The 25,081-nt window shown below is 43.9% G+C and overlaps 2 protein-coding genes across 3 annotated transcripts in view; both read right to left on the bottom strand.

Annotated features, from left to right (window-relative positions):
- Positions 1-290: 290 nt before the first annotated feature.
- LOC119176641 (uncharacterized) lies at positions 291-2,118 on the bottom strand. The gene is made up of 2 exons (XM_037428000.2): positions 985-2,118; positions 291-882 (listed from the first exon to the last, which is right to left on the bottom strand). The coding sequence occupies exons 1-2, from the start codon at positions 1,859-1,861 to the stop codon at positions 761-763; spliced, it is 999 nt and encodes a 332-aa protein (XP_037283897.1). The 5' UTR covers positions 1,862-2,118; the 3' UTR covers positions 291-760.
- Positions 2,119-3,647: 1,529 nt separating this feature from the next.
- The window catches only part of l(3)73Ah (polycomb group ring finger 3-like lethal (3) 73Ah), a 40,702-nt gene continuing 19,268 nt past the window's right edge, over positions 3,648-25,081 (bottom strand). For both annotated transcript variants that reach the window (XM_037426928.2, XM_075876453.1), the window contains exon 8: positions 3,648-19,178. In XM_037426928.2, coding sequence (XP_037282825.1) covers positions 19,134-19,178 — 45 coding nt within the window. In that variant the 3' untranslated portion in view covers positions 3,648-19,133. The remainder of the gene's footprint in view (positions 19,179-25,081) is intronic.

Here is a 25,081-nt window from a genome sequence, read left to right as displayed (position 1 = left end):
GTGTTCGTGTGGCTCGGAGCTGTTTTTCACGAAAACATAAATTAGCAAATGTTCACCGTTTGCGCTTCACATTCTTATTTTTTTAACCCTACTATTTTGAACCAAGTCCCCAAGTTCAAAAGGGTTTGTTCTTTCTTTCAAAACAAAACCGTAACCAGTAATAAACGAAGCCGCAAGTACAATTCGCCACCCGCAAGTACGAAGACTAGGCAAATGTGTGTTCTACCTATAGTGAACTAGAAGTACTCTAGTGATGCGACCGGCCAGGCTCTGGCGCCAGCCTTTCACACGAATGGCGCGAGGTGGCGCCACTGCTCCATTTCCTAGGAGCTTCGGCTGCGTTGACCGGCCGTCGCTGGCTCCTTCTGAGTTGCAGCTATGGTCAATTCTAACGCGCGTGTTTGCTTCCTGGCTCATGCAAACGTAAAATTGCTAGGTTAGTTATTGCGTGGCTCAGCGGTTTGTATATACATAGTTTGGCCAAGAATATATATATATATATATATATATTCATATTTACCACACGCGGTAATAACATTCGCTACAAAGCGATTGCTCATCACCATCACAAGCTTACGGCGCGCTTCCACTATAGTTTTGGTGCTGGCTTATTACATAGAAGGTCATGGTAAGGACACAGTGCTCAGCATCGAAAATGAAAACAGGAACATCTTTTTATTTATTGTGATGGTTGGAAGAGTACAAAAAAATACAAAATAACAAAATAAATTTTACTAGTTTAACAGCTTTTCAAAACTATTCAAAACGACAAAAGTCGTGAAGAAAGGGTTTTCTTTACAGGCAGGTGTACACGACAGTTAATGTACGACTTTCTTGTCAGTAACGCTTTCCTAAGGGACTTGCATTCTGCACAACTTGAGCCTGCAAATGAACAAACAATGCATACATTAAAATCACACCCCTCAATACCTGAGACAATGTGGTAATGTTATGGGCATCCTAATGCACTTTACGTCTACTTACCTTCAGAAGAAACTTTTCCGAAGCAGCGTACGCTGATCACGGATCGTCCAGCAGTGTTTGCTTCAGCTCGATGATGTGCGGTCAGCCGAGAGGAAAGCGGCTTGAATTCTTGTTTACACATTGCTCCCTTGCAGACAGGGCTTTCTCGAGCTTCTTCCAATACGGATGTGGCCTCAGCAAGGGATTGCACGGGTTTCTCTTGACACAAAACACCTTGATAGAAGACTTCGGCTACAATTTTTCCTTCTGTGGACATAAAGCACACAGCTTTTTCATGAAAAATATCCAGTTTTGTACGCTTGCTTATCACTGTCGTCACAAATATTAGATCGCAGTGGCCAACTGCTTCTATACGACACCAGTAGTTTGCAGGAACTTCAAGTGTGCGAATAGCTTCAATTGAAAGTCGCGCACTAGTGGCAGCATTAAAGTCCATGCCTTCCATTTCACCGCCGTCGCACACTTCGTCAGGTGCATCAGGCCTGCGCCGTTTTCTGCTTGCGCCTTCAGGAGGTTTGGCTGCTTTCCTTCTCTCGGGTCTTTGCTTGGGCGCAGCGACGGAAAGGTACGCTGGACAACCTGGCAAAAGCGTTGGCACGGCATCAGGCACCAATGACGGTTTTCCTCGGGGAGTGCGCACTTCACAGCCATTTATCACGTGCACATATTCGCGCAGAATATATCTTGGCTCGAAGTGATGTTCGCACACCGCTGATGTTTCGGTCAGAGGCTTGTCATCCCTCCGGAGGTTACGCTCCCACTTTCTGCGGAGATCGTCTTCTCTAGGAGCTGCAAACAACGATGCCTTCGGGGCGCCCGGGTAGCCGCTTCGGCAACCCGGAGCAAAACAGTGTGAATCCGTCCTCCGCTTCGACATGTCACGAGCTACATGTTTGTTGGTACGGAATACCTGAACAGGTAAAGACAGTTGCTCCACAACGGTCCGTGCGAGAAAATGCAGAGCAGAGTATACCGGTACACGTGCAGTACAGTAGCTGCAGACAAAGCGATGCGCAGGATACCGGCAGACGTGCTGAACTAACGCGCTGAATCACCAAGTGACCGCGCCTCGCCTAGGAAAAGGCGCAGTAGCGCCACGAGAAACCCTAGCGGCGGTCCGTGGTATTTTCGACCGCCAAGAGAGGCGGCGTGGCCTGGCGGTCGTGCCACTAGAGTACTTCTAGTTCACTATAGTTCTACCCAACATTCCCATGGTCGCTGAACGATCGCAGCACCAGAGTGCCCTTTAGTTAATTTTGAGAAACTCTATGGTAAGCGCTTCCAACGCTTTGCTAAGACGACACGGTGGTGGCACCTGCCCGTCACTTTGCGTTCTAGACCTTATCATTTCCGAGACAAGCGCACATCGTTCTCCGCGGGCGCGCACGCCTTCCTTCGTTTTCTAACTGCCAGATAGCGCTCGTGTCTAACGTGGCTCGATGCGCTCGTTCGCCTCCGATACACGCTCGAAGCACTAACGCAGCGCCTCCAGAATAGCATTCAACAATTTTCTTGCGCAGAACATCAAATAAACGTTTTGCTGACTCTCTCCAGACGCAAGATTATCGTCTTTCGACGACATATGCAGTGTAACATGCAGATTCGGGGCCAATTTTCTTTATCTCTCTCGCACACACAGTAAGAGATATGGATGGATGCATCGACACTACGCTTGTCCGAATGTTCGAACTATTATGACAGCATTCCAATTCGTTTTCATTCAACTTTAAATTATCGGAAAATTGTCGAAGTACTCGAAGTCAACGAATAAGTGTATATTACTCCGCATGCAACTTCTCTGTAAATGTGGTTTCACTGCAGTGGAAATCTGCTGTACCATGAACACACCTATCCAAAGGTCTCCTCAATTTGACTGCACTTTCTGCACTAGTTCAAGAGTGTTGCACTTTGGTCCTGAATTTGGCGACTGCAGCTTGCATGTCTGTCCTCGATTTGACGCCGTACATGCTGCACGAGTTCAATGACACTTCAGGTCAATTAGTTTCACCTGCACTTCGGTATTTGTTTCAAAAGTTCAACAAGGCGGCAACAACACCGCAGTATTCACGTAGCTGTGATGCAAGGCTAGCTCACCAATTCCCTGCACCTGCTCGTGAGGCAGTGCCGAGTCCGTGCAACACAATATGGCTGCAGCTGCAGCAGACGACACAGCCAATTGCGTTCGTGTCTGCTTTAGTGACGTGCAACAAGTAGGAAAGTAAAAATTTTCCGGTAGACACATGCCCAGCAACGTAAGCGGCCCCATCTTTCACGAATCACAGCCTCCGCAACCATCGAGACAGCCAACGAGTAGCATAGGCCTTGCAAGACATCAGCACTCTCGTATTCTTTTCCCCATCTCTTCGCTGCTGCACTTGCTGCAACGTCACCTGCACCCTACCTGCACGAAGACAACACTCAGACGGCACCACCGTGAACTAGTTCTGGAAGTGCAGGGTGAATCAAATGGACCTTTCAGCGCTAGCCTTCCGTGAGTTCTCGTCTCGTGCAAGTAGCTCTAGGTAAATGATGCGGCTGCACTTTTGCCCTTGATTTGACCACTGCACCGAAACCACTAGTTTCGTGCTGCACTAACAGTTTTCAAGACATTACTTTTCAAGCAAGTTGATGCAGACAGCTTCCAAGCACAAAAAAATCTCAGCTCGAGAAATTTCAAAATTTTATTTTACATTCATGAAACTTTACATATTATACACTGCTCGACACAGAGATAACATTACCAGAGCACATAAAAAAGTGTATGATTGAACTTGGAATTGTACACCCCAGAAACTTGAAACAAACACTTTAAAAGTGAAAGAAGAGATGACAATGTACCATGATGCATATTTTAACCAAGTGCACTGATCATTCATACAGGCATTTTGGGTCACTAAAACTTGTTTGAATAAGTGCAAAAAAGTTGCAAACTAAGAACAATGTACACAAATACTAACAGATGACACTAACAAATTTAATGGAAACACACATTAACAGCGAATCCAAGCAACTGTTTAGTTGTGTAATAACTGTGAGGGATGAAAGAAGTCACTAAGAAAAGCCACAATATACATTACAATCTAGGGAGCTGTATTTGCAGAAGTTTGATGTCAAAGTACGAAAGCCACAAGGTCAGAATGACCTTTTTTATCTTTTGGAACTAGTAGATCAGCATTACAGGGTGCAGCATAAGCAAGACATCTGGGACATTTCCAGTGGCGAGGAAGAAAAAACATTATGCAGGTATCGCACACCACAATTGACGTTATGCAAAATATTGTGAAAATAGTAGCTGGCTATCTAGCATTGCTTGCAGTTCTGTAAAGCATTAATTGTACTAACACGTTTGTGTTATAATAACAGGGACAGGGTCACTACGATTGTTCATTCTATTCTACCAGAAAAAAATGTTTTACAAACTGTTGCTACTCGGGTCAATTCCAAACAATGCACCAACGTTATACCAATGTCACACGGGCACTTTTAATCGCGATCAGTGTCAATCTGGTATAACCACGATCTAGATTAGGTGCTGCTACAGGGTCACTTTTCTTAATCACGATCATGCGTGATCTGGATCAAGACTATCGCGATCCGCGCATCGTGATCTGCCTGAGAGATCGCGATTTTGCTGCCGTCTGCACCCCCTAGCCGAGCTTGTTGAAAGCATAATAAACAAGAAAATCAAGCATAGTTCGATAGAAACGCTTTAAAACATCTAAATGTTTATAAAAAAGGAAATTCTAAACTATTTAAATGAAAACAATATCTAAAGTGAAGCATATTTTAGGATTCGCATCGACTGCATGTAGTTACGGGAGAAGCAGACAGCAAGTAGACGACAAGCAGTCGACCGTTGCCTTCAGCGCTTAGTTCAACTCTCGCTCCGTCACAGCTCTTAGAGCACCTAGAAGCAAACTGATTGAGTGTTGCAAGCACTTCGACTACGTCGCAACAAACGCGCACTTCGTGGTCGAATGAAGAGATCTTTACAATAATTGATTGCTGGCAGGAGTGCCTGGAACAGACTTGAGGCGCCAGAAGTGAAACACTGGCGTGTAAAAAGAGATTGACGCTTCACTGCGACTACACGGATATGAGCGGGGCCATCAGAACAAAAAAGCGAAGGTTAATAACCTCGCACAGCAATACAGGTAAATGCTAAGAAAATTTTACCGAGCGATAGATTTATGAGATTACTATCGCAGTAGGCCTGCAAAGTTTTTGACGTTTGACCCGTTCTTGCACATATAACATTGCTGATAAAGGGCTCTATAGGTATACCGTACGTCAAGTTTTGTCAGTGGTATGTTTTACGGCACGCAAATGCTCCCTGGGGCATCTCATCTGACCCTCGCTCGAACCGGATTAGCTTGGGCCGTGTAGCGTCGGTTATAAAGTTGATCGTGATCAAAAGAACCCATCCGGATCGCCCTGATCTCAATTAAAAGTGCCAGTGTGACACCAGTATTATATTGCTCAATTACCAGCTGCCACAGGAAAGCACTGGACCAAAAAGGTCGGGCAATCAGAAAACTGGTGAACTCCTACTTTGCACCTCAAAAGAGCCGACTGCAATGACAGGAAACACTGGTACACCAATGCTCTTATAAACAACCTGCTGCCATACAACATAATGCAAGCAAAGTAAGCAGAAATATTAGTAATTATTTTAAGATTCCATTTTTGCATTCAGCCCAAACCACATAAGCGCGAAAATGCACGCGACAGCGACGAGCGACGCGACGTAGACCGTCTTCGCGCGATCAGTCGCTAGCGCAGGCAAACCTCATTCACGCGACGGCTTCGGCGAGCGAACTTCACTGTTGCTGGCATGAGGCCGTCCTATCGCACCAAGAAAACCGCGTAGCGAGCGGTATGCAATTTAAAAATAAGATATATTGTTGTGTAATGAAACAGAAAGTGTTTTTTATTGCCTTGCAGCACTCTTTATAAGCACATGCGTAATAAACATTGCGTTATTTCTTGTTGCGCATACGTGACTCGGGCAGGGTCACGTGCACCTACGTAGTCTTTGTCTTTTCCGGTTTTTTGCTATTGGCTGCTTGAGCCCAGCACTTCCGGGCGATGAGCGACGGCTTCCAAATCGGGAGAACCGAGCGATCGCGCGAAAACGAGCACGCGACACGTCGCGCGAACGCCCTGTTTCGTCGCTCATAGCGTCGCTCGTCGCGTGCATTTTCACGCTTATGTGGTTTGGGCTTTATAGCCTAATATTGTTACGAATAAATATAGCACCTGGTACTATATAAACTCTTTATTTAGGGCGAACTTGTGCCCGTAAACTCGAAGCTAAAAATGGTCAGCCAAAAAAATGTCTGTGCCCGCTGACTCTAACTTCGTCGGTCTCTTCTTCTGCCCCTCGAGTCTCGTGCCAGTCCCATGGCATAGCATCGTGGCGCGTGCAGGACGGCGTTCCATGGCGCAGCTTTCTTGCTACTTGCTTGACGGCTTTTACGAACGCGAATTGTGGTACGCGTCTTCTGCGATGGTCGAGCTGTGTCATTAGTCCCCCTCCTAGCACGCATCGCCCCGATGCGTAGAGCCGGCTGACAGTTTCTAAACAATAGGACTTGTCCTTGTGTTAGACGACGTTGTTCAATTCCTGTCGTAGTACGGTTTCATACGTACATGTACAACTTCCGGGAGATTCCTGTGTCGTGTTGTGCATACTTGACCTTCAGGGATCACTTCGTAGTTTAATGGGCCTAGCTGACGAAGAACCCTGTAAGGGCCAAAATAGCGCCGCATAAGCTTTTCTGATAGGCCACGTGCGCGTACAGGCGTCCAGACCCACACTTGGTCTCCAGGGGAGTATTGAACGTCCCTTCGTCTTAGATTGTAACGGTGCGCGTCGACGTTCTGCTGTTGAATGGTGCGGTTCCGTGCTAGTTGTCGCGCCTCTTCTGCCCTTTCTACATATTCGCTTATGTCAGGGTCCTCTTCATTCGTGCTGTTGACAGGCAGCATCGCGTCTAATGTCGTTATTACTGTCCGACCATAAACAAGTTCAAATGGCGTGAAGTGGGTTGTCTCTTGTACTGCGGTATTGTATGCAAATGTAGCATACGATAATCTGGTGTCCCAAGTCCAATGCTCGACGTCCACATACATCGCGATCATGTCAGCAAGCGTCCTGTTCAGCCTTTCAGTTAACCCGTTAGTTTGCGGATGGTATGCGGTAGTTCTTCTGTGGTCGGTGTGCGTTAGTTTCATGACAGACTGTACTAGCCTGGCAGTGAACGCAGTTCCTTTGTCAGTTATAACAACTTTAGGTGCGCCATGTCGCAGCACTATCTGGGTCACAAAAAACTGAGCCACTTCATTTGCCGTTCCTTTTGTGAGAGATGACGTCTCGGCATACCGGGTCATGTAGTCGGTTGCTACAACTATCCAGCGCTTCCCAAACGATGACATAGGAAATGGTCCTAGCAAATCCATTCCGACCTGCTCAAACGGGACTTTCGGTGGCTCTATCGGTTTCAAAAGACCTGCTGGTTTTAGGGGTGGTACTTTGCGTCTTTGGCATTCTCGACATGATCTTACGCAATGCTGTACTGAATCCATCAATTTTGGCCAGTAATATCTGCGGCGAATTTTTGCCAAAGTCCTACTAATGCCCAAGTGACCTGCCGATGGGTCATCATGACACGCTTCTAAAATTTCCGCTCGCAGTGATGATGGTATCAGCAGTAGGAACGTTTCACCAGTGTGTTGAAAGTTTCTCTTGTAGAGAACGTTGTTGCGGAGGACGTAGGAACGTAGTCCACGGACGAAAACTCGCGGTACTTCGACTTGCTGCCCCTCTAAGTATTGAATGAGCAGGAGTAATTCTGGGTCCATTCGTTGATCATGAGCCATCTCCGACACATTCACAGCTCCAAGAAATGCGGAGTCTTGTTCATGCTCAGGAGACGAGTTCTGGATTGGTGCTCGTGACAAGCAGTCCGCGTCATTGTGTTTGTGGCCAGACTTGTAGACTACGGTGATGTCATATTCTTGTAGACGTAGGCTCCATCTAGCAAGTCTTCCGGAAGGATCCTTGAGGTTCGCAAGCCAGCACAATGAATGATGGTCACTGATGGCTCGGAATGGTCTACCGTATAAATATGGACGGAACTTACTGATGGCCCATATAACTGCGAGACATTCCTTTTCTGTAGCTGAATAATTATACTCAGCTTTCGACAGAGTGCGGCTTGCATAAGCAATAACTTTTTCTTCCCCGTTCTGCCATTGAACAAGAATAGCACCGAGGCCAACGTTGCTGGCGTCCGTATGAATGTCTGTTTTGGCATCTTCGTCAAAATGAGCAAGTATGGGAGGTGACTGCAAACGCCGTCGTAACTCAGAGAAGGCGTCTTCTTGCTCTTGGTGCCAGATGAATGGCACACCTTCCTTCGTAAGCCGTGTCAGTGGTTCCGCAATCTTGGAGAAATTTTCAACAAAGCGCCTATAGTAGGCACAAAGCCAAAGGAAACGTCGCATAGCTTTCTTGTCTCTTGGCCTTGGGAAATTTTCAACCGCAGTGATCTTATCCGGATCTGGGCGGACACCGTGAGAACTGACAATGTGCCCGAGGAACCGAAGCTCCCGGAACCCGAAGTGGCACTTTTCGGGTTTTATCGTAAGCGCAGCCATACGAATAGCGTCCAGTACCGTTCTCAATCTCTGTACATGCTGCTCGAACGTAGTGGAAAAAATTACTACGTCATCCAGATAGACAAGACATGACTGCCATTTGAGGCCGGAGAGGACAGTGTCCATCATCCTCTGGAAGGTAGCGGGAGCAGAACACAAACCAAATGGGAGTACTTTGAACTCGTAGAGTCCGTCAGGGGTCAAAAACGCCGTCTTTTCCCGATCTCGTTCGTCGACTTCTATTTGCCAGTACCCGCTCTTTAGATCCAACGATGAAAAAAAGTGAGCATTGCACAGTTTATCCAACGTATCGTCGACTCGTGGGAGTGGGTACACGTCTCGCTTCGTGACGAGGTTGAGTTTTCTGTAATCAACACAGAACCGCATGGTGTTGTCCTTCTTCACCAGTACTACCGGCGATGCCCATGGGCTTTTAGAGGGCTGTATGACATCGTCGTCGAGCATCTCCTGTACTTGCTTCTTTATCGCCTCCCTTTCTTTTGGAGCTACTCGGTACGGATGCTGACATACTGGTCTAACATGCCCTTCGATTACAATGCGGTGCTTTGCTACAGGCGTACGTTCGACTTTCGAAGAAGAGGAAAAACACTCTGCGAATTCCTTGATCAACTCCACAATCTGGTCTTTCTGCAGAGATGAAAGCTCTCGGTCAATATCTATTTTCTCGAGGACACTGTCCACTGTTGAGGGCGTTGTAGGTACTTTTTCTATGGTGCAAACATCTGAGACTTGTAAGTAGTCATGAAGTGATGCTATGGCTGCTCCCTTCGCCACATGCTGTACCTCGTTGGTAAAGTTAGTCAATAGCACATCAGTATATCCGTTCCGCAGGTTCACTAGACCTCTCGCAACGCGTATTCCCTTTGTGAGCAGCAGTTCGACATTTCCATCAGCTAGTCCGGCATATTCACGAAAAACGTCGCTTTTCACAGAAACTGTCACGCTGCTACGTGGCGGCACTGTCACACCTTCATCCACAATACGAAGAGACGAAACAATTGGTTGCTCCGCATGACACACGGCAACAGCGTTCTCTGTAGAGAAAGAAACTTGGGATTTCTGAAAGTCGATGATGGCACTGTTTGCTTGCAGAAAGTCCATGCCCAGAATTGCCTCACGGGAACATTCAGGGAGAACAATAAAACTGCAGACGTACACATGGCCTCTTATTCCCACTCTCGCTGTGCACAATCCTACGGGGCTGACTAAGTGCCCGCCGGCGGTGCGTATCTGCGATCCGGTCCAATGAGTGAGCACTTTCTTCAGCTTCTTTGCGAGCATGCTACTTATTACTGAGTAATCTGCACCTGTGTCTATTAACGCTATGGTTTCGACGTCGTCTATTCTGACTTGTAGCTCGGATGTCACGTCACCATTACTGCGCTTGTCCGTCGTTGTGTCAGTGTCGTTGTCTGATCCGGTTAGCGATGGAGGGTTTTCAGTTTTTCGAAAATCAACGGCCCTGCCTCCACAGGTCGCCGGTTCTAGTTTTCCCGTCGCGGGCTTGGTGAACGACGCCTCGGGAAAGTAGATGATGGGTGTGGACTCGGCGACCTATTGCGCATTGGTGCAATCGACCGCGATTCATGTCGCTGAGTGTTTGGATAGGCATAGCGCGAAGATAAATATTCTTCGATTTCGTAAGGGCGCTCACCGTTACGAGGGCAGGGCGCATTCACTGGGAAGCCACGTAGCCCGACCTGACGGTAGTGGCATGTCCGATAAAGATGACCTGCCTCCCCACAGTGGTAGCAGAGGGGCCGCCGGTCTGCCGTGCGCCATACATCACTTTTGCGGGGTCTTGCTTCGGGCATCGGCGCTGCAGTACTGCGAGGAAAGGTCGGTGGCATAACGGGAGCTTGTGCAAAGCTCGGGCGTCTCATGTCTTACCGTACGACTTGCGCGTACGACAGCTGTGGCTGAGGTTCCGGTTGCGTGTAGTGTGGCACCTGAGGCTGCGGTTGAATAATTGCTTGCCGCACTTCTTCACGCACAACGTCCGCGATTGAGGGCATCGCTGAAGGACTTTGAGGAAGTTGCAGTTTCTGGAGCTCCTCCTTAACAATAGCCCTCACCATTTCCCGGAGGACGTCAACGTTGGTGGGGAGGGTTGTTGACTCCGCCCTGACTGAAGAGACGCTGAAGCCTCTGTTGTACAGTCGCGCACGTTGTTGTAGTGTCCTTTCCATGGTCGTTGCCTCGGACCGGAACTCCGTCACAGTTCGCGGTGGATTACGCACCAGGCCTGCAAAAATTTCTTCCTTTACTCCGCGCATTAGGTGCCGCAACTTCTCCTCGGCCATGTTTTGGTCGGCTCGGCGGAAGAGCCGTGACATGTCTTCTATGTACATGGCCACGCTCTCGTTATTCCGCTGGTTCCTCGCCTGAAGAGCAGCCTCTGCCTTCTCTTTGCGGTCCGCGTTCGGATAGGTTGCGATTAGCTCTCGTCGGAAGTCGTCCCATGACAGCAAGGACGCTTCGTGGTTCTCAAACCACGTACGTGCCGAATCTTGCAGGGCGACGTAAACGTAACGAAGTTTTCGGGCTTCGTCCCAACCATTCAAACGTGCAACGCGCTCGAAGCCTTCAAGCCAGTCCTCGGCGTCTTCAAAGGTCTCACCGTGGAAGACCTCTGGTGTACGTGGCGAATCCACGATGAGGTGAGATGGAGATGGCATCGACTGGGTGGCCATCGCAGTGACGCTTGTGCTTGAGGTCTCGACAGGTCTTGACGAGTCAATTAGGGGGCCAAACTCGGGCTGCTCACCACGTAGTCGGCGACTCGTGCGTTGGTGCACAGGTGTCAATTCTGCTGGCTCTAATCTTCTGGGATCTGGGCTTCTCCTTGCCTGTGGTGGGCTTGGAATCATACCCAGCACCTCCACCAGATTGTTACGAATAAGTATAGCACCTGGTACTATATAAACTCTTTATTTAGGGCAAACTTGTGCCCGTAAACTCGAAGCTAAAAATGGTCAGCCAAAAAAATGTCTGTGCCCGCTGACTCTAACTTCGTCGGTCTCTTCTTCTGCCCCTCGAGTCTCGTGCCAGTCCCATGGCGTAGCATCGTGGCGCGTGCAGGACGGTGTTCCATGGCGCGGCTTTCTTGCTACTTGCTTGACGGCTTTTACGAACGTGAATTGTGGTACGCGTCTTCTGCGATGGTCGAGCTGTGTCAATATAAACACGAGTGTGCGCCCACATTTTCTTGCTCTTCAGAAAATGCTGTTTGTCAACTATGATGTATGCAACGATAAATTCAATGCACTATTTTGCCAACAGCATGAGAGACACAAGTGCACCAGTGGCCAACTGGGTAAAGCATTGGGCTTTCTGACCGAGTCCTACCATTACACATACTTCTTTTTAGGATCTAGCCTTGTCTTCCATTGTGGTCACGGTACAGAATCTTTGCTTTGTCGAAAGATACGCGAGACACAAAAAAGTTTTACCATAGACTTCAACATAGAAATAGGCTAATTCTGACTTAATAGATAGCTCTTCCTGATGAAAATAACCTGACGAGAATAGTATTGATGATTTGATCTCTGCTAAATGGTGCCTAGATGTTGATATTTCTAAAAAAAAAATGTGCAACACAAAGGCAAACATCAAGCACTCTATGTACCAACAAATTATACATATTAAAATGGTATTTTACTAGCAGTAAGAAGGCGGGTTTTTGAATTCACTTTTGAGGCGTATTCTCCCCTCCAGGAATTATCTAAATACGACTCAAAGGTAAAATAAATTTACATTTCTATAAACACTTAGTCATTAAACTTGTATTATATGGGGCAATGCTTGGATGACGTACAGTTACTCACTCATACAATACCTATAGCTGCCTACTAAATAGTGCTTATGATACGAAAAAATGCTTTTCAATAAATGAACTCTCGAACAAGACAAAGACAACAGCGGAGAAAAAAAAGTACCTTCTCACCTACATCAAAACTTACTTTTTTCAACCTCAAGCACTGGCAATGTCTCAAGTACCCAAGTTCAAAGTACCTCAACATTTAATTTTAATCAGGAAGCCACTGTAAACTCAAGTTCAGGAAATTAAAGGTAGTATAACTTTAATCATTACAGATTTCCTGCTACAAAAAATGCTCCCGTTTTTTTAGATAGAGGCAACTCCTACAGCTTCTGTCACAGATTGACAATGCTTCAGAATGCAACACCAATACTAGAATTATGTTACAAATAAAATACCCCGCTCTGATGCACACACCCTCATGCCTTCAACATAGCGTACTGGCCCTACAGCCACACCTAAGATTTCTCTCTCTTCAGTGCAACTGTATACTCTTCAACAACTTCAATATAAATTGTAGTACTCATTCTAGAACACAAATTGCAAATAAATTAAGTGACCTAGACTAAATTGAGCATCAAGCAACAACACACACAAAATGCTTGAATGAACAAGGTGGTTTTTAAAACTATATACTAGGGATATACATTTACAAACCACATTAAAAGTTACAGCCAAGCCTAGATTGGCAAGCACATAGTCAAGGCACATCCTGTTTCTGGTAAGCCAACTTCTCTGCATTGTGTCAAGAATGGAAACAGGCATCATTCTCTTGGCTCAACTGCCAACCACACCTTGCTTCCAAAATAAACGTAAAGGTAACATCATGTGGAGACACTCACTCATCACCTGTACTTAAAGAAAGCAACAATTTTACACAATACACATTTACGAAACACCATCTATTGCACAGGACACCTACAGCACCAGTTATTCATCTTGGCCTTACTGTACTTCCAACACAAATTGAGAGGCAGCATGCTTATGCTTGCCCTTGACTATCTCTTCAGCTAATTTGAGGCACCTCAGAGGAATGGACTCTAAGGCCCTACGTGTCTCATGAGTCGAGACTCTTTGTGCGATTTGACAAGACCGCAAGACCTGAGCAAAACGTCGCATGACCAGTCTCCCAGTCCTCGCATGGTGGACTGGGAGACTTCACATCTATTTATGACACCAAATGCCTTAAATAAAATAAAAATATACACAGTCATATCTTTGCTTTCTTTTTTCCTCCCAGAGTGAAAAGCTGCACCGACTGTCTCCATCAGTAGGCGCAGCTGATAACAAACAACACGTGATAGGCCTGGCATGGTTTTTTTATTATTTGTTTAAAATTAAGTGCTCTTCACTCACAACAATGCCACAGCAGTGCCACTCATAGAGAGAGGCAAACATCTTGGCTGTTGTACACACATTTACCCATAAGAAGTCGCAACTTAATGACTGCAAAGAGAGCAGACTGTTTGCCCAGCAGGGCTGTCGAGTTTTCTGTTAAACTGTGAGGTCAAGAAATCATTACTGCAAAGACTGCTTCTGTAGAGTGGCTACATCTAATGAGAAAAAAAATGAAACTGATGCACTTGGGCAGCTACAAATTTTTTACCGGTGCGATGCCACTTCTGAACTAGATTTGGGCCATTGAAATCGGAATCGTTATACAATGTTTATGTCTGAGACATCAATGCGTTTTGTGTGCATACACATGCGAATCGATTCAAAATTGGAATCCCTACTGTCTAGCAGCCATAGGGCTTACTTTTATATCTTGTGCTGCTCCTTGTTCACTCGGCAAATTAAACATGCCTTTTGGTGGTTCTCTAGCATACAAAAGTACCCAATGGCACGCAACAAGCTTTCGGCAAAGACGTATCACACATACTTCAGCTGTCTAAATAAAGTAACGCAGCAGATGCACAGAAAACAAAAACCATCAGTTCGTGTCACACCGCACAAGCGTATCAGCCTGTAGACGTGGTGTCACATTATGGCAACTTTGTGAAGCGCATGAAGCTGCCCCATAACATAACGGCAAAATTTTGTGACTAAAATAAGTATTAAAGGACCTTGTTCCACCCAATGCAAATGGAGCTGCCCTCCATTTCGCCTTCATTGTTACTCAGGCTCCCTTTGCCTGCAAATTATCATGGTGCTCTTCGACACATGTGCTTAAAAAGTTTTTCCAATACGACCAACGTAAAAACTGAAATATACAAGAAGTATGACTGAGGTGACAAGAGATATCGCTGAAATTTAATTTATGAACTACCAGAAATAATTTGACCTTTCCAAAAAAATTTTTAACAGGGCCTCTTGAGCACAAAGATGAGCTGCTACTCTAGACATGAACCAAGTGTGAGAAAAAGCATAGTCGCTTGAAAACTACCTTAAAGAAGGTGAACAATTAATAAAAAGGCCAGCTTTTGTGTGCTAACCACTTCAAGCCAACGAAAACCTCAAGAAAAAGACTTGCAGGTTTAGAAATTATAAGATAGAGGGAGTGAAAGCAGAAGAAGAAAGAATCAGCAAGCAGTGGGAGACAAGCTGACAATCTTTCAACTACTGATACAATACACTACAAGTTATGCTAATGAGGTTACTCCTCAGCAATTTCAATTCTTGAGTACGTCCAAAGCTCACTTTTCCCTCCTCAGTGCTCTTCTGGCATGTAATTAGTAGAAGATATTTCAATATCACCAAAACAAAGCGTGCCATTGCTCTGTGCAATGTGGAACTTCGCTTTTGTAGCTTGCCATCAATTTTGCTCATAAGCCAAGAAAATACCACTGAACTGTGCAAGAAATAACTACCTGGTATGCTAGTTGGGCATGAATGTGTATAAATAGGAGAACATTTTTTCATGTGATAACTGCATACCTGTTTCCATTACATTAACAAATGGCATGAGTGTAACTCTACATTCGAACTTCCCCAGGTATGACCACACTTAAAGGTAATGAACAATATAGACACACATTAAACAATACCCGGACGTGCAAATGATATCGTAGATATCCCTTTACACAGACATACACATTAAATAGTAGAACTGTTTAAAGAAAACTCCTAAAGAAGTTATAAAAAGGTCTTGCACATTTTATCAAAACATGCCCACCAATATCACCTTTCAAATAACACAAATAAACCACTGCTTTCTAGAAGTATTACCTGCAGTGACAGTATCATAGTGCCAGCAATTGAAGCTAACCAAAATAAGCGCAAGATAGCTAAGGAATATGCACAGTCTAGGTAAAAAGTTTCGAGACCACGCTTCCATAGAAATAAATGGGATTTGGGAACTGGCCTGGGAACTTTTGATTGATATATGGGGTTTAACGTCCCAAAACCACTATATGATTATGAGAGACGCCGTAGTGGAGGGCTTCGGAAATTTCGACCACCTCGGGTTCTTTAACGTGCACCCAAATCTGAGTACACAGGCCTACAACATTTCCGCCTCCATCAGAAATGCAGCTGCCGCAGCCGGGATTCGATCCCGCGACCTGCGGGTCAGCAGCCGAGTACCTTAGCCACTAGACCACCGCGGCGGGGCGGCCTGGAAACTTTTGACCTTCCCTGTACACATTGTCAAAAGTTGCAAGTACTTGCATTGCAAAATGATTAGAGCTGGTTCTTCACAGTGTTTTGCCACACTTTGCTACAACACATGCCGTCAATAGGACCATACCTAATAAGACCCCTCGCAACTCAGATGATCATGTGTTTAGTTCCACTGTGCCTTCAGTGACCTTTCCATCAATATGCCCTTTTCTCAAGTTTTAATGTATTGCAACAAGTGCTTTGAACCTTTCCAGTGGGTCACAAATATGCTACACACAATATCACAATAAGTGGTAGTAACCAATCAGCATAACTTATTTTCATGTAAAATCAAAATGTGTCGCTAACCATATTGTGCTTAGTTCCCTCTAAACTACACAGCAACCACATCTCCAAGTGACAGGTGCTGGTGAAAATAATATTCGAACTGGTGAAACTTATTGTTACACATGCCCAATTTGAAAAAGTACTTTTAGCAGTGCTCTAAGAAAAAAACGACTTAAGGGAAACTATAAACTCAATAGCAAGTCCTTCTTGGTGGTTTCTTCGACACTATTGAGAAGAGCCATGAATACATGTGTCTCCTTAGTCCACTGCAACACAATGCATTAGTACTTGTGCAACCTTATGCGACAAACCGCAAAAATTTTAGAGCTTCTACACGTGGGAATGAACATTAACGTGGACCATCCATCAAACATGCTTGAAAGTTTTGGTTAGCATGTACTTCCCTTCCACAGCTGGGACTCACTAAAGTAATCAGTAGCAGACTGATACATAATTTCTTAGTGACCAGTTTTACGACTGCAACACGAGCTTCCACAGCATCATGTCAGTTGAATAGTTAGCTAATAAAACCTCCAGTGTAAAGAATAACACATCTTCCCAAGAAAAAAAAATGCCCTACACTTGCACATCGCTGAACTAATTACGTTGTTTGCTGTGTAAAAAGTTTCCCCAAAAAGGATATTGGGTGACATGGCCCTCACTTCTTCGTTGACCTCACATCAAAAATCTGCGAAGGACAACACTATATCCCCAAGTGTACAACCTAGGCAAAAGACGCTGATTCACAACACCTATTGTAGAGCTGACAAGCCTCTTGACAGAGCCATGAGCCGGTGCTCAAATTGCATGGCCTCCATAGTTGCCTGTAAGACGGCTTCAAAAAGTGGAAGAAACGTACCTACACTTACATGAGATGACTAGATTTTTTCCAAGCTGAGGGGTCACCGTTCACATTTGAAACCTTTTTGATTTGTTTACTATGCCATAAAGCCCTTTTTTAAAACAAAATATAGGAGCAATGAAGAGAAATAATTCCTGATATCACTGAAACACTGATCTACAAATGGTTCATTATTATTAAGTGGGAAAGTTTTAAGCACAGCAGAGAGGCTGCGATTGAAGGAACACCTGTACCACTTGGAGCACAGAGCACAGCTCATCACCATGGGCATAAAAACACACAAGCTGATGGTATCCCTCTGGGCTAAAGTAGACCGATCTGAAAGGCATTACAATTTTACACAGCAAGTGAAAGCAACAGCCTCTATGAGGATATATTGGGAGAAAATGGCACATGGGTAAGATTGTAGTTCTGTCAAGTCATGCATCAGTAGTTTGGTGGGCAGAACACTATACTGCTGTGCAAGAGGACCCAGCTTTGAAACTGACCACTGAACATGAAACCTTCAGTACAGAATGAAAAGGGTGGCTGTGGTCATCTGTTAATTGGAGATGTGAAAAACCAAGCACCTATCATATCCAGGGTGTGCTCACCTAAGACATACGATGAGCACACCTTAGGTTAGGAGAAGAGCTGCTGGAATGGAAATGCTGAGCCAACATTCACAGGGTCTCGATTGGCTGTGAAAGGTGGCTCTCCATCATTTAGCAATGACACCAAAACAAAAGACACCAAAAGATACGAAAACAAAAATAACCTCATCTCAACAATTGTGCGAACAATGCTTGTAAATTGTGCGAACCAATTTGCGGCTACATCACAAGTGATTAGAACAGTGGCTTAGCAAGTCTCCTCCACTAAAGAGCACAAATGAGTGCATAGGGGGCCCACATGCTCTAGCTTGTATATAATCTGCAGCAAGTGCAGAGGCCTGAATAAACCGAGATGGCTGGTCACTTCCTTCTTTTGCAGGTAATCTGCTGCCTGCTACAGTGAATAAAGTGCAGCAGGCAAAGCAGTACTTACGGTCCAATTGAAATAAGAGCATACCTGTCAACCTGGCAACAGAGAAATTAGTAAAACCCTCAAGCGGGGAAGGGGGCGGAGCGGGATACAGACTTTTTTAAATTTATAGCTGGGATGGATTTTGCTTTAGCAAGAAGCATATTCATGTTTATCTGCCATAAATCAAATCGACGCGCCGAATTATTTTTCCCCATTTTCGGCACTAAAAGAAAAGAAAAAAAAAACATCGCGAAAAACAAGAGGGTGGGGTCCTAAACGACTACCTACGGCAATGCACCGTAGTTAGTCTAGGTAAAATCGTAACGTCGGTCGAAATTTGCACATTTTACAGAAAAATCGGAAGAGCTGGCAGGTATGTAAGGGCCACTTTTCTTTAAGTTACATGAGCTGATACAGCACGCTTTCACCCTGTTTGCTTCTAGAAACGTCATTAGAGCCTAGTAATTTCATCTCTAGAACAAGCAACCTGAACATATGCAGAATTTCATGGCCAGCATCGGTGGGATAATACAGTATTTACAGGCATGATCATGACTTATGTACAATGGGAGGCTTCATTAATACAGCTCGGACTACTTGCCAAGACCAGCCCCGGCAAACTGTGAAAAGGCTTTGACCTGTAAAGCAGCCTACAGTCAGTAGGTGCCAAATTCCAACTTTAATACCAACTCGGCACTAATTAGTGACATCAAGACTTTGCAACCAGAGCTTCCTGGCACTAACTAGTGACATCAGACTTTGCAACCAGAGCTTCCCGGCACTAATTAGTGACATCAGACTTTGCAACCAGAGCTTCCATTTTGTTTCTCCCCAAGCTCATAGTCCAGTGGCACCTACTAAGACCTTAGACTTGCATCGCAGTTCTTGCTGTCACAACTCCACCTTAGGCCTGTAGTACAGCTTCAGTGGAGGCTCCTGCACACATTCGGCATAATAAGCACAATTACTAATGCCATCAAGGATGCTCAAGGAATGGGAATTGCTCAGACACCATCTGCAACACAAAAACCTCAATTAAAATCGCAAATGCAATGAACATCTTGAGCTCACAAAATGCCTCAATCACTCAAACATTGCATGAAAAACTTTCAGTTTACATGCAATGATTAGAACATTATCTGTTGTCATAAGTTTGACATACAAGGGTAAGATTCTTTATGTGCAACAGCTTGAATATAATGGCTGTGCATCATTGTGAAAGTGAAATTAAACACACCCAAGGAGAGCCCTGAATGATTTATGGGCATATACTATCCAAAAAGTCTATGGTAGATAAAATATGAAAATAAAAAATGCTGCCTATTACTGGGGACTAAAGTTGGCACTGCTTGTAATGTGTACTGTATGATATAGTTCAGCTTAGAGGGATGTTTCTCATCAATGCTTACATGTAAACAAGACAGGAAATGCATTAAATACCTTTCACCATGTCTCTTGATTGATGATTATTATGTGGTGTTTAAAGTCCCAAAACCACCATATGATTATAATATACACCGTAGTGGAGGGCTCCAGAAATTTCAACCACCTGAGGTTCTTTAATGTGCACCCAAATCTGAGCACACAGGCCTACAACATTTCCGCCTCCATTAGAAATGCAGCCGCCGCAGCCGGGATTCGATCCCACGACCTGCGGGTCAGCAGCCGAGTACCTTAGCCACTAGACTACTGTTCAAAGCACTTCAGTCTACTGTTCAGCCACTAGACTACTGTTCAAAGCACTACTAGTCTGTTCAAAGCACTTCAAGTGCTGATTCCAACTGAAAAATATGTTAGCTTTGGACATTAACGAATTATCAAGTACCTAGTTCCTGTAACACTCCTGCCACTTTGTACCACTTCGTAGCTACCACTACACTAGGTACTCTATCTTGCTGTTCATTCATATACAGTAAGCTACAATAGTTTGCCAGCCTGTGAAGAACCTAACAAGCTGCAAAGGTAACAAATGCAGCTAACTGAGCCTGTTTGTTAACAGGCTGCACTTTTTCTTTTCCACGCTGATATCTAGTGGCATCAATTAGGGGAGAAAGGTAACTGCACGTGTGTTGAAATGGGTTCATGTTGCAGAGGTCGGAATTCATCCCACGAGATTCGCAGCGAAAGCCAAGTGACTCGGGTGCTGCGCTGCTCAAGTTGAAGACGAGAGTTTAATTCCCAGCCACGGAGGCAGCATTTCGATGGCGGTGAAATGCATAAAGACCCACGAACTTTTACTTAGGTGCATGTAAAGGAACCTCCAGACGGCAAAAATTATTCTGGAGTCACCTACTACAACATGCCTCATAATTATATCCTTGTTATGGCATGCAACATCCTCGCAACTTGATTCAAAGTTCTGCATGTATGTTCATCTAATATTAATGATATACCTTCAATACAATCCTGCAAAAAAAAAAACACGTACAACAGTGGAGAAGATGATGTTGTCCGTGTTTTCTTTGTTGCTGCTGTTCTAGTGCAATCGTACTGGATCCCCAACTATCCCAGACTACTGCTCTCATTGATTATATGCAGGGCACCCTAGCTATCTTTAGCCAGAAATTAAAAATATGCAAACACACTGAATGATGATGCCACCAAATTCAAGTTGCTGAATAATGCCGTGTACATTGCATTATTTTTTGTGTATCGATTACTTGCTTACTTAGGCCACTTTATTTAACTAACTTTCGAAGCAATGAAGCTATGCCGAAAATTCTGATAAGAACGTTGTAGATCATCTAGCAAAACATCCAATTAGAAAGTTTTCATCTTTCTATCAGATATGAGTGTTCTTCCGCTAACTACAGATGCCCGCAATAAAACAAAAAGTACCACAGAACGTGCCCGCTTGTGCGCCTGTGTATGTGATGATTTTAGTGCTCCCTAACGTTTCATATGCCAACGACCATAGCATTTGCCCAGAGATGCTGTCTCGACAGGACATAGACTATGGTGGTAGCTGTGCGATGAACGCGTTTCACTAGTGGCAACGGAAATGATGATCACTGCGTCTGATGATCGCGGTCATGAACCAGCATGCAGAAAGCATATCATTAGTGCGTAGTTTAAGGGAGCACTGCATTCATGGTGCACATAGGCCAAAGGCGTAGGATTTTGGGGGGGGGGGGGGGGGCACCTCTTAGATCTTAAAAAGGGGTCAGCCAGACAGATGTGGTCGACCGCCATTCTGTGCTCTATATATGCTATGGCTACAATAATTTCGGGAAGCAGGGCACATGTTTGATGCACCGCCCCCTGGCTACGCCACTGGCATAGCAGATAAGCAGGCATGTCCCGATTTTTTTTTCCCGCGAGCATCTGCATCAAGTAGAAAAACACTAATACTTGATGGATAGAAAGTTAGAAACTGTCTTATCGAATGTTTAGCAACCCGATCTACAGTTTTTCCATGAAATTTTCTGCCCAGCTTACTTGCTTCAAAAGTTATCTAATTAAAGTGACCTAACTGAGAACTTCTTCCGAACTCAAGAAATAGTCCGACTTACTCCAGGCACCGATCAGCAACTTGCATTTGGTCACGCTGTCATTGGGTGCATCGGAATATTTTTAAACTCTGGCTAGCAAGAGCTGGGGCACCCTGTATGCTCAAGAAGCAGGTACATTCATGAAGAAGCAATTTGTGGCATTTCACTAGTATCAAACTGCTTCAGAAAACTGCAAGTGTAGCGACGATTTGTACGGATAAATTTGCACAACTTGCAGTAGAATCCGTACATGTTGGATCTTGCTGAGAATGGTTATTTTGTTAAACCTTCTCACACCCAAGAAGGCAATTACAGGTCAATTTATTTCAAACTTTTTGATTTTGCTCTCAAGCTTACAAGAATACCGAAAAAAATTCATTTCCGAAGAATTAAAAAAAAAGAAAAGCTGGTGAAAGTTATTTATTCGTTGCCAATTGATTTTAATTATTAAAATATATCTAATGAAGTTTCACAGCTGTTAACTGCGATTTAAAACACAGATTATGCATGAAAATCAATTACAAGTTCATTGGAGGCCATTGAGCAGAGCTGTCGTACATAATCGATGAAAATAAACTTTGGGAAATTGCATTTACACACTGCAAGGACAAAAAAATAAATAATGTTTCTGGGAAACGCCATTTTCAAACTCGCCATGCGTCACAGATACTAGACATAAAGTGCCATCTCGTTCTGTTTAAGTAATGGCTCCCATGCGACAAATTCAGGTTGAAGGTAAAAAAGTACTTTCTTCAGAATAAACTATGCTCGCTCGAAGTGATGGCCCCAATGAATTATTAATTGCTGGGGTTTAATGTCCCAAAACTATCATATGATTATGAGAGCACCGTAGTCGAGGGCTACAAAAATATCATCCACCTGGAGTTTTTTAACGTGGACTAAATGTCACTACCCGGGCATCAAGTATTTTCACCACTATTGAAAATGCGGCTGCTGTGGCCGGGATTCAATCCCGCAATGGGGCAATAGCCTCAATCGGGGTCACAGGGACTCAAGGGGTTGACCCTTTTACAACTGCTGACGAATATAACAGTCATGAAATTTTCTACCAAAATGACCAATTGACTATACTTGGCCTCAACAAAAATTGATCCCATATGGAACCAATGAAGACTACACCAGTCCCAAATGTTTTTTAATGTGAGATGTTCCCAATGGTCCTTGTTTATTCAATACAGTTTATTCCTCCTCCTGTGTTTCGAATTTCATTACATTGCCTACTCTGATACTTCACACATGGTACCATATTATGCAATCAGGGATACAAAGAAACATTATTTCATTGAAATAGTGGTGCTATACTATTTAGGGGCAAAAAAATCTGTAGAAAAAATGGGGCTAAAAAATTTTTCTGGTAATCGTTGCCTGTTTTTTTTTTTTTTCCATTCACTAAAGGGTTCACTAATGTTTTCGAAAAGTAACACTTCAGTTGAGATTAAATACCTCATAATGTTTATGATTTGAAGTATTACACCCAATTTTTATTCCTTCCTTCCAAATATTCTAAAAAGATGGATTACCCGCATTGACCTGCTCTGTATTCAGTACTCACACAACAGCAAGTACAACCACACCCCTCAAGGATTTTAATGCTAAGAAAAAAAAAACAATTATATAATTCGTGGGGTTTCACCTCCAGAACCCCAATATGATTATGAGGAACGCCGTACTGGAAGGCTCCGGAAATTTTGACCATGTGGTGTTTTTTAGCGTGCACTGACGCCATATAGCACACAAGCCTCTACCATTTCGCCTGCATCAAAATGCGACCACCGCGGCCGGGCTTAACCCCGTGATCTTCAGTTCAGCAACCGAGCACCGTAGGAGTGTCTTGACCACAGGAATACGCACCCATGCAGAAGAATTTATATTTGAACCTGATGAAGGCGTGGTACCAGTGGTGCAAAAAGAATAGAAAAGGAGAACACTTTTTATGAAAGCGTCATTAAATTTTATGGCAGTAAAATCAAAGCCCTCCACAGAACATCATATAGAGCCGAAATGGAGCATTATACACATACGAAAAATCACTTTTCTGCGAAAAAGTGTTGCCAAGCATGTGTTTCAATGGTAATGCAATGCACCTTCCGATATGGGAGTTACAAATTTTGACAAATGTTAGAAGTGAAAGACAACATTCCAAGGCCACCTGAAAACTATTCTAAGGAGGGCAGCACCTACAATAAAAATGTACCCTTATCCATCACTTATACAACTCCCAAAGATGATTGTGTGTGTATTTTTTCTTTTACAATATATTTGATTGAACACCAGTACGGCGATCCTTATAATATTTTTTTCTTTTCCACAGTGCTATTATAATGAAGCAACTATTCCTCAGATACACATGAACAAATAAAGCATGATTATATGCCAGCATGGCAATAAATACCTACACTAGTGAATTCTATAGGCTCGAATTCCCTGATAATGCATCACGGGAAAAATCTTCATTACAACAGTTTTGAGTCTCCAATAACCAATAATGGTGCAAACTTTACCAAATGACATGCTGGCAGAACATTCTGAATCACTCAGCTGTGTACCTTAAGAGCTGTTGGTTCAGCATGACAAAATTGCAAATAAGGCATTGCTTACATGCTCTGTAAGCTAAAAAAGTTTTTCTTTGAAAACTATCTACTCAGCTATCAGATCTAGTGATTTTTCATCCAATATCAAAGGATCGCACAAATAATTTGATTGCAAAATTAAAGTAATAGTAATTAGTATTGAAATTCTAAGTAAATAGTTTACTTAGTTGGTTAGGCATAAAATGTTAATACAAAGTTCCTGATAAAGACAAGTTTGTTTAAAGTTGGTTTTTAATAGCAGAACTAAAAATACAAAATCTATGGATTCGCCTTACTATTAAGATAACTAGTTTATTTCTGCCAGTTGTACACACAATCTTTTTCCTGTACATTGAGCATGTGAGTTTAGCACAGCAAAATACGTTTCAAACTTTACTATATCTGCGTGCATAACTAAATCTGTTAAGAAAAAAACTATATCTGAACAAATAACTTGCAAACTTTTCCTTGGAGTATGGCTTCACAGCAGTGCACAATGTTCCTCAAGAAGTGGTTTCACGGCACTGTGAGCCACAGTGCCGAGAAATCACCTTTGCAAGAAGCTTATACGTGGGGAAAGAATGCATTTCAAATACTTTGAATACAAAATTCAAGCCAAACAGAATATTCGCCTGAGCTTTAAGATGTGTAATGCTGCTTCCTGAAATACAGAAAAATGCATTACTTTTTCAAAGCTCGCATTGACTGTTGCCAAAATTGATAAGTTTGCATGCAGCTGTGCGTGTGTTGAAGAGAA

Source organism: Rhipicephalus microplus, chromosome X (genome assembly GCF_043290135.1).
Source record: "Rhipicephalus microplus isolate Deutch F79 chromosome X, USDA_Rmic, whole genome shotgun sequence".
NCBI lineage: Eukaryota > Metazoa > Arthropoda > Arachnida > Ixodida > Ixodidae > Rhipicephalus > Rhipicephalus microplus.
The sequence above is the reverse complement of the archived record's forward strand: the minus strand, read 5'-3'. Positions and strand labels throughout refer to the sequence as shown.

Coding starts and splice junctions, on each gene's coding strand:
- LOC119176641 (XM_037428000.2), bottom strand. CDS start 1,861: ATGTCGAAGCGGAGGACGGATTCACACTGTTTTGCTCCGGGTTGCCGA. Junction 883..984: donor CGGAAAAGTTTCTTCTGAAG/GTAAGTAGACGT, acceptor GTTCATTTGCAG/GCTCAAGTTGTGCAGAATGC.